The sequence below is a fragment of the Pagrus pagrus genome (assembly GCF_965226575.1).
Source record: "Pagrus pagrus genome assembly, chromosome: 23".
NCBI classification, from domain to species: Eukaryota; Metazoa; Chordata; class Actinopteri; order Spariformes; family Sparidae; genus Pagrus; species Pagrus pagrus.
In genome coordinates, this window is record NC_140205.1 from 10,198,624 (window position 1) to 10,215,299 (window position 16,676).

Consider the following 16,676-nt stretch of genomic DNA (forward strand, 5'->3'; position numbering starts at 1 on the left):
ACAGGAAGGTAAAGTTTAAAGGTAGTTAAAGGTAGTTCACGTGGAGTAGGATGTTATCTGTAACGCATCACAGTCAAACCAGCTGTGAAGATATATTCTAGTGATAGTACAATCCACATAAATGTCAATTGTATTTCAAACATAACTTTTAAATGTTACATAAAAGTAACTTAGTTTTGCTTTAGTTGACTGGGTTAAGGCGAATGATGAACCTCCTACCTCTGGACCAGATTTTGTCCAGAGGTAGGCGGTTCATCATTCATTACTAGTATCATCTCTAACCCTATCCATGCTTCATGCTGTCCACATACAATATTATGAAACTACACAGAATGAGAGCTGAATATAAGCTGATTTTTTATATATGTTGTAATTTGTTTTAGGACTGTTTTATAACATGCTTATTACCTCCTTATAAAAAAAATCCATATTTTACATGTTTACTTCAATGTGCACAGATACTTAAATGGAACAGAGAGATATATAGATATACAATATATCCCCAAAAAGATGCTTCATTATTGGGTAGTAAAATACTGAAACTGCAGTAAAAACTTGTTCACACACACTAAATGCAGCATAATCACAATTAATTTGACTGTGATGCGTTCAAGAAAAATCCCACCTAAAAACTACTTTTAACAGGCAAAAACCACTGAGTTTTAGCATTCAGGTGTCATTTCTATAACCTGGGAGAGTTCAGATTATCCAGAAATATGAGTTTCACCTGCCCCCGAAACTCTGACAAAGAATAGATGAACAAATGTATTAACATAACAGTGACGGACTACAGTATTAACCCAGGACAGTTTAACCCTGTTGTTAAATACCAAATAATGCTGGTGCCTTTAAAGAGGCCTTTTGGTATGCATCACATGCAAAAGCATACCACGTGTTCATAATAACAGTAAACCCATTTATTATCAATACAATGTAATCCCATGAAGCTAATCCTGTTGAAAAGATCAAAGATTATATTCTTGATTTTCGACTAAACTCTCCAAGACTATAGAAATACCAAATCAAAAGAGTGACAGTTTTACACAGTTAAGGTGAAGGTCTGTTAAGGGGGTTATTAATATGGGCTAATGTGGACTTACGTCGAGAAGTCTAGTCTATTAAGCATTTGAGACAGAGAGTGTAGCATAGCATATTAAACATCAGAAAATATCACAGCATTTCAAGGAGTTATTTGCTACGAGAAGCAGAGAACATTTTTAATAAACATCACAAAGAGAGAAGGGGATTGGGAGTAATGAAGTGTAAAGTTGTTAGAGAATAGAGAGAAGTGTGAAGCATGAGGTAATTTACAAATGAAAACGTTTCCCCACTTAGCCGCATTCCAACTTAATTTGTGTGTTCTTGGACTGGACTAGTGTCTCATGCACTCGTCATTATCTGGCTGACTAGCCCCTGTTTTATTTAGCAATAACACGAGTGTATATTTGATATCGTAGGCTTCACTGGTGTTGTCGCTTGGACCAAATAACGTTGCAAATATCAGTGCACAAAAGTTTGATTAAAATGCTAAAGCGGTGTATGATCCAAGTCTCAACTGAAATGGGACAACGCCATAAAACATGCATCAGAAAACATTATATTGCACTCACTGTATTCCAGAAGAGATGAGGGACACACTGACCACCACCAAGTCCAGAATATTGAAATAGTTCCTACAGAATGAACCTTTATGGAGGAAGGCTCCATAGGCTGTCATCTGTAGGGGTCAAAGTTCACAGCTTAGTACGATCAACCATGCAGTGCTACTGACTGCCTGACCTTCAACACTGGATTAAATACTATCTGAAAGTAGTTGGTGTTTGCTTGCACACTCATCGCTACTTGAAAAAGTTGCTTCTCTACACTTTTGTTGCCCTGATGCAACAATGGCTTCTCACCAGGCAAATCAGGGCTGTTCCAAACATCAACCACAGCAAAATATTAGTCTCTCTAAATATCCTACATGTAAAAAATGTTTTACAAGTTTGGGATCACATTAAAGTAGAGCAAGTAAAACAAATTCCATACACCTAAAACATTGACTCCATGTATTTTAATCACACATAAAATGTCCATCTGTTTTATTTTTAAATATTATACATAAAAGTAACACAAATGAGAAGTAATCCATTGAACAAATCGATTGTGTTAAGTTAATTTAAAAAGACTAAGTTATCTAATTTATTTACATCGGCTCAACATTATAGAAATACATTGCATTAGATGATATACTTTGCTTACACCTTATGTAATATAATTAGATGGAAATATGATGTGTGATTGAAACACATAAAGCAAATGCTTTAGGGAAATTAACACTACCTTCAGAATGATCTCTATGGTGAAGAGTCCAGTAAATACATGGTCTGCATAGCCAAGGATCTGAAAGCGACACAAGAGCGTTATTGTTTTCAATTTAGAGAAACCATTTCCATAATACTGCTGGACTAATGTACATTACACAATAGCACTCCTGGGATGGAACAACAACACTGCTTTTGCCCTGCCCAGTATGCAATGGCTTTCTGATTGAGTGGGAAACAGAAACATTATGTCATCAGCTGTGTTTGCCAAAGTGTGACTGAACCGAGTCTGGATGAATTAAAACCACCTTAGCATTCTTGTCACTTTTTCGGGTCCCCCAGTAAGAGCTAAAGTACCCATTCTAGGTGTTGTTTATACAGTTGAAATGAAAAGAGCACACAGGAGGGGGTCGAAGCTGAACTTGCGCTCAACTGTAGCGCACTCCTGGAAGACTCTACAACATACTGAAATAATAATGCCGAGGTTCAGGTCCAAGGATAATGAATTCCGATTTGACTTAAATAGACTTTGAAAACAGAGCAGGATCTGAGAAACAGGATGTATTATTGCATTAAAGTTTCAGAATGAGGTTAATTGAGGTAGACTAATATACAGCTGCCTATACCATAGCCAAGGAAAATACAATAAAACTGATCTTTATCAGCCCTCAGGGGGTTTGTCTCGCTTGTTGAGAGAAGAAACAATAAAGAAAAACAGATACAGCATGCACAGAGCTCAGTCTTTTACATTTGAATACTGCTCACAAATTACACCCATTAACTCTAAACAACATTAATATATAATCCATGTGGTGTGTTATTAGTGTATACAGCTGCAGTGCAGTTATATTCTTTGTAAATACAAATAGTACATGTGTTGTGGTTTAAGAGTTTGGCTGTATACACAGTCTTTGCTGTTATATTTTGACCTTGGAACTCAGAGGCACATGTGAGCAACTGAAAATAAATATAATAATGAACTTAAAATGGCATAATTATTTTCCATATATGTACATATCAAATACCATAATGTTAAGTTGCCAGTCTGGCTAAAAAAACACCAAGAGTTAAATTGACCAAACAAAGCTTAACAGGCGTTTCACATCTTCTTAACGTGAAGTTAATCACGGCTGCATTACTCTGGAAGAAATCTCATTAAGTGTAACCGGCCAGTCACAATAAGCTTTGGTTCCTCTATATGTTGCTGTCAGCTATAATCCATTTAGCACAGAATGAATGCGTGTGGGCAACTAATGATGACTACAATGTTTGCCTCTGTCTGCGCCTTAATGTACAGTATATCCGGCCATGAAAGTGTATATCCTGTATTTAAACTTAAACATGTGATTTAAAAAAAAAAAAAAATGTATTGTGTGTGTTACCTGGTTTCTGAAAGAGTCATTCTTGACCGGGTCCTCTGCTGCCAGACTGATGCTGCTGAGCAGGATGAAGAAGAGGATGAGGTTGGTGAAGATGTTGTGGTTGACGATCTTATGGCACAGAACCCTGAATCTAAAAGAGAGAGTGAGTGAAACATATTTTAGTCTCTTGTTACACAAATGACAGGAATAATCATCTGAACATGCAGGGATGGGAGTAAAGAGGATAGAAAATACAGGGAGAAACAGTCCAAAATGAGCAAAAATAGAAGAGAGGCAGGTATAGTGGAGAACTACAGTGTCCTCTTACTTGTTGGTGTGGCTGAAGATGAAGAAAGCGCGGGCCTCAGGCATGGGAATGGCCTTCTCCTTCAGCTGAATGTCGGATAGTGGCCGTGGCCTCGGGCCCACAGGCATCTCTGGCTCATCGTCGTCTTCGTCTCCTGATGACAGGGAGGAAAAGGATTACGATGAGAGAAAATGTCAGAGGAGAAAAGCAGACAGTAAACTACAGGAAATAAAGCGATGAAAGAAGTACAAATGTGTAACAATTGGAACTTGTTGAAACTGAAATTTAGACACAGTTACTGAGCAACTGTGGGTATTTACATGTTGGTTTTTGAAGTTTTTTAACAGATTATGTATATATGATGATAACTTCTTGATCACATTTCCGTTTTTTTGAGAGAAAAGTCTTTCAGTCGGGATCTCATATAGACCTTGATGGTTGTTGGCAGGGTACAATCTCTCCGTTTCAACCACACACACAGTACATGCATCTGATTTGTGTTTTACCTATATAATCATTAGCAGGATATGGGTTCTTCTCTTCACTTTCATCTCCACAGTACTCATCCATGTTAATCTGAAGAGGGAGAGCATTACATTTATTTAACTCATTCATTTCTCTGATTACATGTGCACTTACTTGCTCGCTTGTGCGTTTTTTGAAGGATATTTCTTGATATGTGTGTGTCTATGTGTACCTTAATAGCAGTGTTGGTCTCTCCATCAGACGTGATGGACTTAAGCTCTATCTTCTCCTTCTTCTCTTCCTCCAGAGGGGGTTTCTCGCTGTTATGACGCTTCTCTGGACTGGCCAACCTGGATAAAGAGGGAGAGGAACCTCACATTTAGCATCTTTCCCCCTCTCCTAACCCTCAAAGTATTGGCACCATGTTAATCCACTGACTTGTATTATCACCAGAAGGACAAAATAAACACTCAGATTTTCAATAATGGGGTGGATTTCAATCACAGAGGGCGGCTGTGCTCAAATGAAGAGGATAGTGTGTTAGGTAAATGGTTGTTTTCCATCACACTTTTTCCTCAGATCAATATGTGTTGCACCCAAGAAGGAGACATTTAATGATTTGTGCCGCTGAGGGGAACACTATCTTCCTCAGCAGCACTAAAATCTCACATTACCATTGCTGACAAATGACCTTTATAAGCAATGAGACGCTAAAATTACCCAATAAAATTGGTTTAGACAGAAAAGCAAAGCAGGCAAATGTCAGCCTCTTTTAAAAACCTAATAGTTCATGTTCTAATTGTTAAGCATTTTTAGTCCTTTGATTTTAAGGTTCCAGTATCAGCATACTTAAATGCCTCTGGGTATTGCTGACTATCCAGGATACTGAAAGCTATATCTCTCTCTCGATGTTCCCACTCCCTCCCCCCCTCCCTTTTTTAGTCTTTTCCTCAGCTAACTGTCTACCCGTCTTTCTTTTTCTTTGTACTTTACCTGGCCAGTTTTTTCCTCTCCTTCTCCTCTTCTTCTTCTTTCTGGGCGGATGTCAAGCTCTCAGCGTCTGCCAGATTGTCCACAGCGATGGCCAAGAAGACATTCAGGAGGATATCTGTTCAGAGGGTTTGAAGTTAAGGATGTTGCTGACCCATCAGATCATCAGTGTGGTTGGCTGCAAACAGTCCGGGTAGGATAAGTGAATGGTTCGGGACCTTTCTACAGCTGAAAGACACTGAACGCCAAACAGCTCGGGCAGACATACTGATTGACCCCTGGCAAACAATTTTTGCGCTCATGAATGTATCCCCATGTCAACATACCCTTCCCTTCTGCTTCTGTGTCTTAGATACGGATTATAAATCAGATCACTCATCACTCCTAACTCTCTTCAGATCCATACTATGCTGATGTGTAGCTACTTTATTTAGGGCTCTGTTATGGAAGGATACAGTTTCCGCAGATGAAGAGGATGATGAAGTAGATGCAGACCAACATTCCGGGAAAGGACGGTCCACCGTACGCCATGATGCCATCATACATCACAGAGTTCCAGTCCTCACCTGTTAGGATCTGTGGAGGAAGAAATAAACGGAATAAAAATGACAAAAATCATGAAGAAAATCGTATAAAAACCGGACCAGACCAGACCAGGGGCATTTGCAGCATCATTACCTGAAACACTGTGAGCAGAGACTGGGGGAAGTTGTCAAAGGTGCTGCGTCGGGTCTCGTCAAAGTTGAATTTCCCTCCAAAGAGCTGCATGCCGAGCAGGGAGAAGATGATGATGAAGAGGAAGAGCAGGAGCAACAGGGAAGCGATGGAGCGAACTGAGTTTAGCAGGGAGGCCACCAGGTTGGACAGGGAGTTCCAGTATCTGGGGAAGAGACATCCAGTTAATATTTGGGTAAAGCAGATACATTAATATGTATCAGTCCCAAATACACAATGTACTTGACTTATATACTTGTGTTTCCCATTTTTTTCCCTCTTTTTCCTCTTCAGTGCAAGATTTTACATCCTGAGGACATTGGTAATGAAATAGCTGCGATTGTCTTTCATTGTCCTGTACTGCAGTAGGTGACATTCAAACATGAGTGTGTGGAAGGACAGAGAAATGCACACTCTTGTCTGCAAAACTCTTCAAAAATTGTAAGTAAAAAATTCTCTGTTAACCTGGTTATTTTGAAGATTCGCAGCAAGCGTACGCAACGTAGCACAGAGATGCCGAGAGGAGACATGATCTTGGTTTCCACCAGAATGGTCTCAAGAATTCCTCCACACACGACAAAGCTATCAAAGCGATTGAAGAGCGAGACAAAATATGCCTGTGGAGAGTTAAGAGAAAAGAGAAACTTAAGTAAGTAGCTGAAGAAGCAGGGAGAGGAAAATTGCATTACACTTTTCTTGACAATCTTGCTAAAAATACAGTCTTTTCCCAGATAAGTAATTTTGAGGAAAAATCCTGTTACTGTTGGCAACCTACCTGCAGACCCAGACTGTACATCTTTAACAGCATCTCACCAGTGAAGAGTGCTAGCAACACCTTGTTAGCTATGTCTGAGGAGGAATAAAAAAGGAGAGGAGTGAAAGGAGTTGGAAAAGGAAATTAACAGTGGGATTAAAAGGGACAAGGCAATGCAAAAAGGTGAATAATTTAGCTATTAACTGAATGAAGAGAGGTGATGTTGTGTGTACATAAATGTAATGTATGTGTGTGGGTGTGCTTATGTACCTTGTACATCAGTTAACCACTGAGGCTGCTTGTGATGTTCAGAGGCGATGGTCAGAGTGTTGAGGAAAACCAGGAAGATGACCAGCCAATAGAAAACCTGTGATTTGACCGCTGCCCGGCACTTTCTCCTACAAAGCCTGTTCCACCTCCGCGAGTATCGGCTGAAGAAGAAGAAGCAAAGATTGAGGGGGAGAGATGGAGAGGTAATGAAGGATGGGAGACAGAAGAGGTAGGGAAAAAAGGAGAGAAATGTGGCGGGTCAAATAGAAAAGGGAAGGTGCAGAGAGAGAATGGGGAGCAGAGAGCCAGACAAGGGAGAAAAGTAAGACGATGAGCAGAGAAGAAATAAGAGAAAACAAAGGATGATCAACAGAAACAATTGAAGAAGAGAGTGAAAAGCAAACAGCGGAGGAGAGAGAAGACAAAGAAAGAGTCAGTTAGTCTGTCTACAGGGTAGTGATGACATCAGCCTTTGGCCCGTAGTTGTCTGTTGTTTGAGAGCAGAGCTGTAGAAAAGTTAGTCATCCTCAAAGACATTTCACACCAAGAAAAAGCCAGTATGAAGAGCTTTGTTGCACAATGAGACACGCACCATTTGAGGAAAAACAAAGTGATTGAAGGCACAAATTTAAACTGAAATGTGTGATATTGGGATTCATACTTGAAGGGAAATTAATGCTTCAAAAGAAGTGGTTCATTTTAGTGTAAAAAACACATTTTCTTTCTTTTTAGGCAGGTTAACATGTTGTTAGATGTACACAAGGTGTTTTGCACTTTTCTTGCCCTCTACTGTTGAAAATAAAAGTTATTGCTTTTGGTAATTGCCGGCTTCACACCTTGCACTCACATCTCTGTGAACCAGTCCACTTAAATCATGACATTTTCTTTTTGAACGCCCATGTACCAAAGATTACATAACTGAATTTTCATAACTGTCCTTTAGAATAATAATAATAACAATAATAATTATAGATTAATCAAAAACATGAAGACAGTCAACCTTGCTTTTGTTCTATATATGAAGAAGCAGAGCAGCATTGGCACAGTAGGTGGACAATGGCAAAATGGCAACGTGTAATTACAAGAATTTGCTCCAAATTACCTTCAAAGTTAACGAGGAGACAATAATTAGATAATGATAGACTGCCTTGAAACAAAGTGAGAAAAATAACAATCTGGATACTGCTATGGTAAACATTCTACCACACGATTCATAGTGACTTAAGTTAAGAAAAGTATTTATACATCCAGCTGTGTTAAACATTTCTGATATGTGAAAAACTGCGGAACCACCTTTAAATCTTCTGTTGAGAAGCTCAAAATTGGCAGTGCAACCTTTGACACACAGTCCTAAAGATTAGAGGACCTTCGGGTTGTCTCAGTTTCTTGAGGAAGGTTTGCTGGAAATTGGTTCACACTGGATTTTAGTGTCTAAAGGCGACAGCTTGATAGCTAAGAAGAGTGCCTCTCTATGACCTTGGCACGGTGGATGTGACGAGGTTCGTGTAAGGGTTGTTGTCAAGCTGACAAGCTGACGTGTTGAGTTGGCTTCTCGCCACAAGGACTGTAATAAAGTACCAACTTGTATAACGACCAGAGAGTGCTTTTCATTCATCACAGACTAATTGGCTTTGATTTATAACAACTAAATGATTAAAGACTCTGACCGTCCCAATCAAGTATCTCCATTTTTCCACTGTCTGTTGTGTCCATCCATTATTTCTCCACTGGCTGTCATGAACTGTACTGTATCTGAAAGGTTATCTTGCTCTCTGCCTATACAAAAATGATATTTCAAGTGTCTTCTGTTTGAGTGTGTGTGAGCTGTTTAGAGTCAGTTATGGCACACAGCGGCTTTTGCCATGATGCACACACTGAATGTTACATGAGACACAACTCACGACACGACACAAGCGGACATGCATTCTTACATCAAAATGAGTTCCCAACTGGGAAAGTTCCTGTCTTTGATGTCATTCATGTGGACGAAAGTAAATGAAAGTAATTTGTAATATGGTATTAGTTATTAGTTATAATACCCAGATTAGTTAGAAACGTTATTTATTAGCATTAACCCTGAAAGCAAGTCATGTAAAGCAATACTTCAGTAATTTTAGGGAATTTATTGGTGCATTAGCAAGTCTGTCACCCAAATATTGGAAACAACATTCAAGATGTTGTTTTAACGCTCTGAGTAATAAAATACAACACATCATCTTTGCAGCATCTATATTACAATTTAAAAGCTCATGAACGATAGTTTGAAGGACAACTTCCCAACTCATGGAAAAAACCATCAAAGGAGCAATGAAGTCACTGTATTATATGAAGCTACAGACAGCAGGTGGTCAGCTTAGCTTAGCACAAAGTCAGGAAATGGGGGGGAAGGCAGCTAACCTGGCTCTGTTCAAAGGTATCAAAGACTCCAGGAAGTTACTGAACCCAGCCAAGAAATAGTCTGGCACATAAACCTCCCAGGTCGTGTTACCTTTGGACACTCTCCAGTCTTTGTGCTAAGCTAAGCTAATGAATTGTATCGATCTTCTCATCTAACTCTTGGCAAGGGAGGAAGTGATTTCTCAAAGAGTTGAACTAATCCTTTAAAGAGCAAGGCTATGTATTACTTTATCAGTTTCTCCGTGTGTGCTTGTGTACAGGTGTGCACAAGAAACACACACACACACACACACACACACACACACACACACACACACACACACACACACACACACACACACACACACACATCCAGCGACTGTACAAATACCACAGCAGTAGAGACAGTAGAGCAGGTGAATTCAAAGACAATGGTAAACAACATGTACTAACCTGAACTTGGATTTGGAGATCCTATTTCTGGAACACAGAAAACAGAATGGATTATACACACACACGTAACACACATATAGACAGGTACACAACATGACAGGGGTGATTTGAGAGGGATAAAGGGGAAAGGCTTCCCTTATTATCACAAATTACAGTCACCGAACCTTTCTTTTGAACAAATCACCCCCTGCAAACATATATACAGTGGCATCCAGTCAAAAGAAAAAAAAAATCTAAGTTTGGAATTCTTCCAATCAGCTCTGGTGTGAACAAAACACAATAATTATGAGGAAAATGTCTGTTGATTGTTCACCACTGTAACAGCAAAAGGTACATACATATAGTACTGAGGACAAGAGAGTATGGAAGACATTGGAAAGACAAGAGAAGAGAAGAGAAGAGAAGAGAAGAGAAGAGAAGAGAAGAGAAGAGAAGAGAAGAGATTTACAGTCTCACAGGCTGAGTCCGTTCTCTCAGCCAAGGATTGTTTAATGATAACCAAACCCATTGCACAAAATAGTGGCTCATGTGATGACCACATTAAATGATGTACTGGTTAGTGTCTTTATGTATTTATGTATGTTAGTTGCATTTAAATTTCACTTTATTGCTTCCATATTAATTTTGAAAAATCAAACAATTCAAAAGAGAGCATAGTTGTATCACATACAGTCGTTGTGAGCAGCTTTGTACTGATTTGTCTATGAAAGCAGATGAATTGACTGACTCGCTGGCTGACTGGCTGACTGACCGACTGACTGGAGCAATGAAATGACTCACTGACTGACTGAACGAAAGAAAGAATAAAATGACTGACTGAATCTGGGGGCTGACAGTACACGAGTCTCTTCTCTCCATGTGTCCGTCTCCATTATGAGATCAGCGGGCATGGGAGTAGCTCCTACCCGGAGGTCTGTCTATATGGCAATATAAGGAAGACCTGACAAACTAAAAGTCTCAAGTTTTATTGCCATAATTGTGTGAGCAAATGCCCCAAGCCAAAATCGTAACAGTCTCACTGAGGAAGCGGGAGGAATCACATTTCCAGTGTTGGCAAGGTTTACTAGACATTTGTTCAGATTACAGAGAAAGTCACTTATTTAAGTAAAACCTAAAAGTGCAGGTGTAAATTCTGGAGCTCCTCTGTGGATAATAAAAGAGGAGGTTGATGCTGTAGACCTGCACATTTTATGTAAATTTTGGAACCAAAATAGGTTTATTTTGCAGCCATTTTAGAAATCATGAATGAGAAAATAATATCCTATGACACAACAAGGTGTATTTTGGTACAAAAGTAGATAATATGTGATATATCTAGAACATTGAATCAAATATTTGATCTTTAATACATACAATGGCTAAGTAAGCACGTACGCATGCAAACTCTACCCATTGAAGAGAATGGTGAGATCCATCCAAAAGCTCCAGTAAAAACTAGTAAGTGAACCATAAGGTGAGATTTTTCTTTGAAACACATTATTAAGTTGCTGAAATTTCCCTGTATAGTAGAATTGCAACAATTAGTTGATTAATTGATAAGTCGATTAACTAACTACTGCAACAATTTTGATAACTGTATAATAATTTCAGTAATTTTCTAAGCTAGAGAGGCAAATATTTGCTGGGGCCAGCTTCTTAAATGCAAGGATTTGATGCTTTTCTTTCTTATACGCGATTTAAAATTGAACAGCATCAAGTTCTGGGCTGTTGTTGACATTTAAGGACGCCACCTAGGACTCTGGGGGATCCAAACAGGCATGTTTCACTATTTTCTAACATTTTAAAGACAAAATGATTAGTCAGTACACCAATGAAAACTGAGATACTGTTTGAAATATCCTTTGTTTTGAGGTGTTTTGGTCTGACAGTGGACAAATAAACACAAACAACATAACAAGGACAAAGTAACAGATGGACAGCGAGAGTACAGATAAACAACAGTGTGCCATCCAAGTGTGCCTACTAGCTTTACTGTTCCTCTGGTCAAGAGAGTTTAAATTCACCTCTAAAATGCCTATTTTATACAGTTACGTTCTCCAATGTGTTGTATTGTATTGTCTTGTATTGGGCTACATTCCCAGTTATGAACAGTTTTGTATGTAGGTGTGTTTGCTTTTGTGTGTTGAGGTGGGCCCGCTTGGGTCACGGCTCCTGCGTGGCCTTGAGTCTAAGAAAGAAAGCAACGCACTTGTTTGAATAATGTAAGAAATGAAAGGAGAGGGGGGAGGAGGAGCGAGTGAGTCAGCTGTTCGTGAGCTCCCACAGGGGAGGAGGAAAGCACTTCACCAGAAAACACACGGAGGAGAGAGAAGAGTGATGGAGAGAAGAAAAGGGAATAAAACTGAAGATGCTGCCATGATAGATGTCCTGCTTTTCTACTTTTCCCAAGTCCCAAATGATGGTCAACCACTTGAGTTAACAGGCACTTTTTCAAGTTTTTCAAATTCTTTTGACACATTTTGGGGTCCTGTGATACTATGATGTTTGAAAACCCATTATAACCCGAGTAGATAAGCTTGAAAACACACAGTGTACAAATGTAAACCTGTATTTCGTCTTCGTCTTTTGTACTTTTAGAAAATACAAATGTTTTCCCTTGGTAGAAATTAAATATTCATGATATAATGTTAGAAATTAGCTCAAAAGCAAGATTAAAAATATTTCATTCTCAATTTTCAGCTAAAAAAGAAAAATGATCCAGACACTTCAGACTTCACAGTAGTTGTTTGGTTATAGTAGACTACAAATAAATAACAAGGCACAGTGGTTTAGTGTAGGATCAGTTCCTCTTGGCTCGTCCTCTGTCTCATCAAGGTCACAGACTTTGGGGATCATTTAATTGGCTCTGAAAATAAAAAAAGACCTCCCTCGTCCTCCCTTTCGAAATTTGATCCATTTAGACTATGACGACAACCCAATCTAGTCTCTTTTAAACAACATCAGTGCATGAATTCTTCCAAAGCTCAGTGAGCTTAATGAGACAGAGGTCTGGCTTTGTGAGACCCGACAGAGCCAGGCTAAGTCGCTTGTAACCATGGCTAACAACGAAGTGCCAGTGCAGGAAGGTTTCAGGAGAGAGTTCATCCTCGGGACTGACAGAAGGTGACTGGAGCAGGAGACGAGGTGCGTATGAGAGAGGGCTTGTTACTTACGCTAGCCGGGTACAGCAGGTCTCCCCCTCCACGTCTCCCCCGGGGGCGTTGTCTGTGTTGACTGATTCATTCTCACTCGCTGGCATGCTCACTGAGAGACAGAGAGGAGCAAAGGAAGAGAGGAGGAGATGACAGATGTAGAAAGAGAGACAGAGAGGGAAAGATGAAATAACAGCAAAATGGGTTGTACATCCTCACTTACATGATTCTACTACGCACACACTTGAAAGCTACAAAGTGCATCCAGTATTGAGGAGCTGCAGTGGACCACTGAGTCAACCACTAAAAAAATCTGATTTCTATACGATTAAAAAACAATCTCGCCTCAACTAATTACGTACTAAGCTACCATAATAGCAATATTTACCCGTTAGGAATCCTGGGACACAATCTCTGTAACGGCTATTAGGATGAATTTCAACTTCTAAGCTGAGGGATTGCTCAACGCTGTGTGAATTAAATCTTAACAAAACCCTTCTGTGGTTTTACAGCCCAGGGAGATTCAAAGAAATAACATGCTGTAGATTTTGGTCTTTGGTCTGCAAACTTTGTGGGGGATGTTGGAGCTACATTGCAGCCACGGTTTAAAAAAAAAACCTTGAAACGCTTTCCTATTCAGTCTTCTAAACTTTGATCCAGCTGTGAGAGCTTTAGCAGGATTTATGACAATGCAAACATCTGAAAATTAATTCCCAGCTCCACAGATTCTTTTTGTCGATGTGTAAACAGGTAGGCTGAGTCCAATCGTTTCTTGTTTATGAAGCCACAAGGAGGCTGCAAATGTGTCACTTTGTCCTTATTTGAAGACAAGTGTAATGATGTGTAAAGATGGAGGGATGAATACCAAGAAGATGAAGGCAGCGATTGAGAAAAAGAGGGAGAATAAACTGAAAAAAAGAGAAATGGGGTTGAGGGTAGGGACTGATGGAAACATCACAGGAGGTATGGATGGAGGAAGAGGGGAAAAAGGAATGAATGTGGGCATGGCTGGTTGAGAGACTGATATGAAGTGATACATTGCTTTTTATTGCTTCTGTCACTCTTTGCCTGCCTGCGGGAGAGAGCTGCACTCCCCTCACTGTCACCTCAAACACTTATTGTAACACCCTCTGGGTACCAGAGTCAGACGCTGCATATGAATCTCAATGCATCTTGTGAAAAAGTAAGATTAGGCAAAAGCAACTCTTGAAAAACAACTCTCAGCATGAAGCCAAGGAACATGGTCAGCACTTAAGATGAGAGGGTAAAAAATATATTAATTCCTTAAAAATGAAATGAGAAGTACAGAGTTTATCATACAGTTGTGCATTCATTTTCTAATAGAAATTTAGAAATCTGCCTGAAGTTTCATAGAAAACAATACAAACTGTGGTTGTTGGTTATGTGCATGTACTGTAGAACTATATGACCTGCAATACAGATGAGTAAATAATGCCGTGCCAAACAAAAAAAGCAATCAAGTAAAGCAAAGAAAAATCAGCAAGCAAAATCTCTTAGCATGCAGTCAGTCATCCCAAGCTAAAGAGGGCTGCAGTCAACGAGCCATTCCTCATTCCAGGTCCTGACTGTAAACAGAACAACTAGATTAAAGTGTTGGTCATGGGCTTGGACAAAAACTATATTTCCCATATTCCAAGTATTTTTAAGTGCATTTTAAAGTATAAAAAAATAAACAAATAAAAAAAACCCTAGTTGACATATAGACGTGAAGACAACTAATGACAATAGCATTCAGATATCATTTTGTAGAACAACCTAGTTGCCAGGGCACATTTGCAAAGGATGTTCTCTTTTATATCATAAGCTGCCTTGTAAGTACTTAGCTAACATAAGACCTCAAAGTAAGTGAGAGCAGTAAGTGAACAGCACATTTTGCCACATGGTTGGTGATGGATGAATTCTGTGTTGTTGAGATCAGGATGGTCTCTCTGAACGTGAAGGCCTCTGCTGTTTGTTCCCTCACCTCGACACGTGCCACCTGCTGCTACGCTACTCAGTTAAAAGCACCCGGGGCCCTCCGGTCTCTCCCGAGGCTAAAGCCTTTCAAATATAAAACCAGCCTGGTGATTTCTCCTCAATGGAGCTCTGAACTAGTTTAATACCTATTGTTAGCGTAAACCCTAAAGACCTGAGACACAGTGAGAAGGAAGGAGATGAAGAAGGAGAATAGGAGGGAGAGAAATGGAAGGAGGGAGGAGCAGAATATGGAAGACAAGGAAGGGTCACACTTTTTTTTACACAAAAGACGGATACATTAATTCTTACCAATGTGGCATTAGTGAATGTGTTAAAACATTAAATAATAGCAATGAAAATAAGAAAACTCCTCCATAATGTATTGGAAGGAAAGTAAAATAATTCACTACAGTGGCATTTGGGAAACAAAAATGTGTGTATGTGTGTGTGTGTGTGTGTGTGTGTGTGTGTGTGTGTGTGTGCGGGTTTGTGCGAAAAAAAAAGCGTAATTAAGATAATAATCGTCCATACCATCATCTCCAGAAGTCATTTTCAGATATTTCAAGAAGTCTGAATTTTCGATACCAAACTGACCAAAAATGACTGTCAATTCACTGTTCAAATAATTGTCTAAACTTTTGAAATAAAAGGTTTTTCATGCAGTTAAAGGTACGCTATGCAGGATTAAAAAAATACAAAAAAAACCCTCTCAATCATCAACCATGTCTGTTTTTACAGAGAACTGTACTCTATCTCCTCTCTCTCTGCTCTGTGAGCTATTGGTCTGTGTGTCTGTTTGACCAAGGGCGGGGCTCAGATACACATAGACACAGAGTAGAGAGGTAAACAGCGGAAAGGGGTGAATTGTGCCTGAATTCACACAAAATCTGCATTGTGGCACCTTCCTGCAGGGTTGTGCGGAGGTTGCTTTACAATGTAACTGCCAAGAAACAATCAGAAAATACTATTGAATTTCTCTGATTCCCTCTGTTCTCTGTGACGCCACTCCCTCTCTTCATTCCCTCTTTACCTAACTTACCTGCTTTGGCTCTCAGTCTAGTTGAGCTGTGGAGGAGGAGCCAACTTTGAATGGTTTGTTTTCAAACAGCAACCGACAAATCCTGCATAGCAGACCTTTAATACAGTAATGTAATATTTTGAATTTTAGTCTCCAGTGTTTTTTCTCACCAGGCAATTGTCAGATTCTACTGAGAATGATTTAAAATAACCCATCTTATTAGCATGTAAATACTCATCAATGACGTCAATGAAAAGAAGTACCAGTATGGCAAGTGCCTGGTGAAAATCATTAAAGGCTAAAATTCTAATTTTAAAGCCATCGCTTTGCTTTCTTTTATTGTCAGATCTAATGTGGCTAGCAAGAGTGCAGGGGAATTTTAGGGAAAGGGAGGAGAGGACTGTGACATCACAAATATATTTAGTGAAGCACACTCCAGTTGTTTTCTGTGATGACATTGTCCTCTTGGTTTTTTTCCCCCAGAAAAGTCAGGCAAATGCGAACCGTATCCTTTCCTACGAACCTATAAAGGAACACAGTGGCTGCATCTCAATACA

At 39.5% G+C, this 16,676-nt stretch overlaps 1 protein-coding gene across 14 annotated transcripts in view; it reads right to left on the reverse strand.

The window, feature by feature from the left end:
• Positions 1-16,676, reverse strand: part of cacna1c (calcium channel, voltage-dependent, L type, alpha 1C subunit) — a 193,308-nt gene that overhangs the window by 40,129 nt on the left and 136,503 nt on the right. For 13 of the 14 annotated variants that reach the window (XM_084346431.1, XM_084346429.1, XM_084346441.1 and 10 more), the window contains 14 exons: positions 13,146-13,236; positions 9,994-10,020; positions 7,165-7,325; positions 6,916-6,989; positions 6,606-6,757; positions 6,105-6,306; positions 5,882-6,002; positions 5,430-5,544; positions 4,669-4,786; positions 4,478-4,547; positions 3,993-4,125; positions 3,686-3,815; positions 2,323-2,382; positions 1,611-1,717 (listed from right to left, as the gene is read on the reverse strand). In XM_084346431.1, coding sequence (XP_084202557.1) covers positions 1,611-1,717; positions 2,323-2,382; positions 3,686-3,815; positions 3,993-4,125; positions 4,478-4,547; positions 4,669-4,786; positions 5,430-5,544; positions 5,882-6,002; positions 6,105-6,306; positions 6,606-6,757; positions 6,916-6,989; positions 7,165-7,325; positions 9,994-10,020; positions 13,146-13,236 — 1,561 coding nt within the window. The remainder of the gene's footprint in view (positions 1-1,610; positions 1,718-2,322; positions 2,383-3,685; positions 3,816-3,992; positions 4,126-4,477; positions 4,548-4,668; positions 4,787-5,429; positions 5,545-5,881; positions 6,003-6,104; positions 6,307-6,605; positions 6,758-6,915; positions 6,990-7,164; positions 7,326-9,993; positions 10,021-13,145; positions 13,237-16,676) is intronic. The other variant, XM_084346440.1, reaches the window with a different exon arrangement.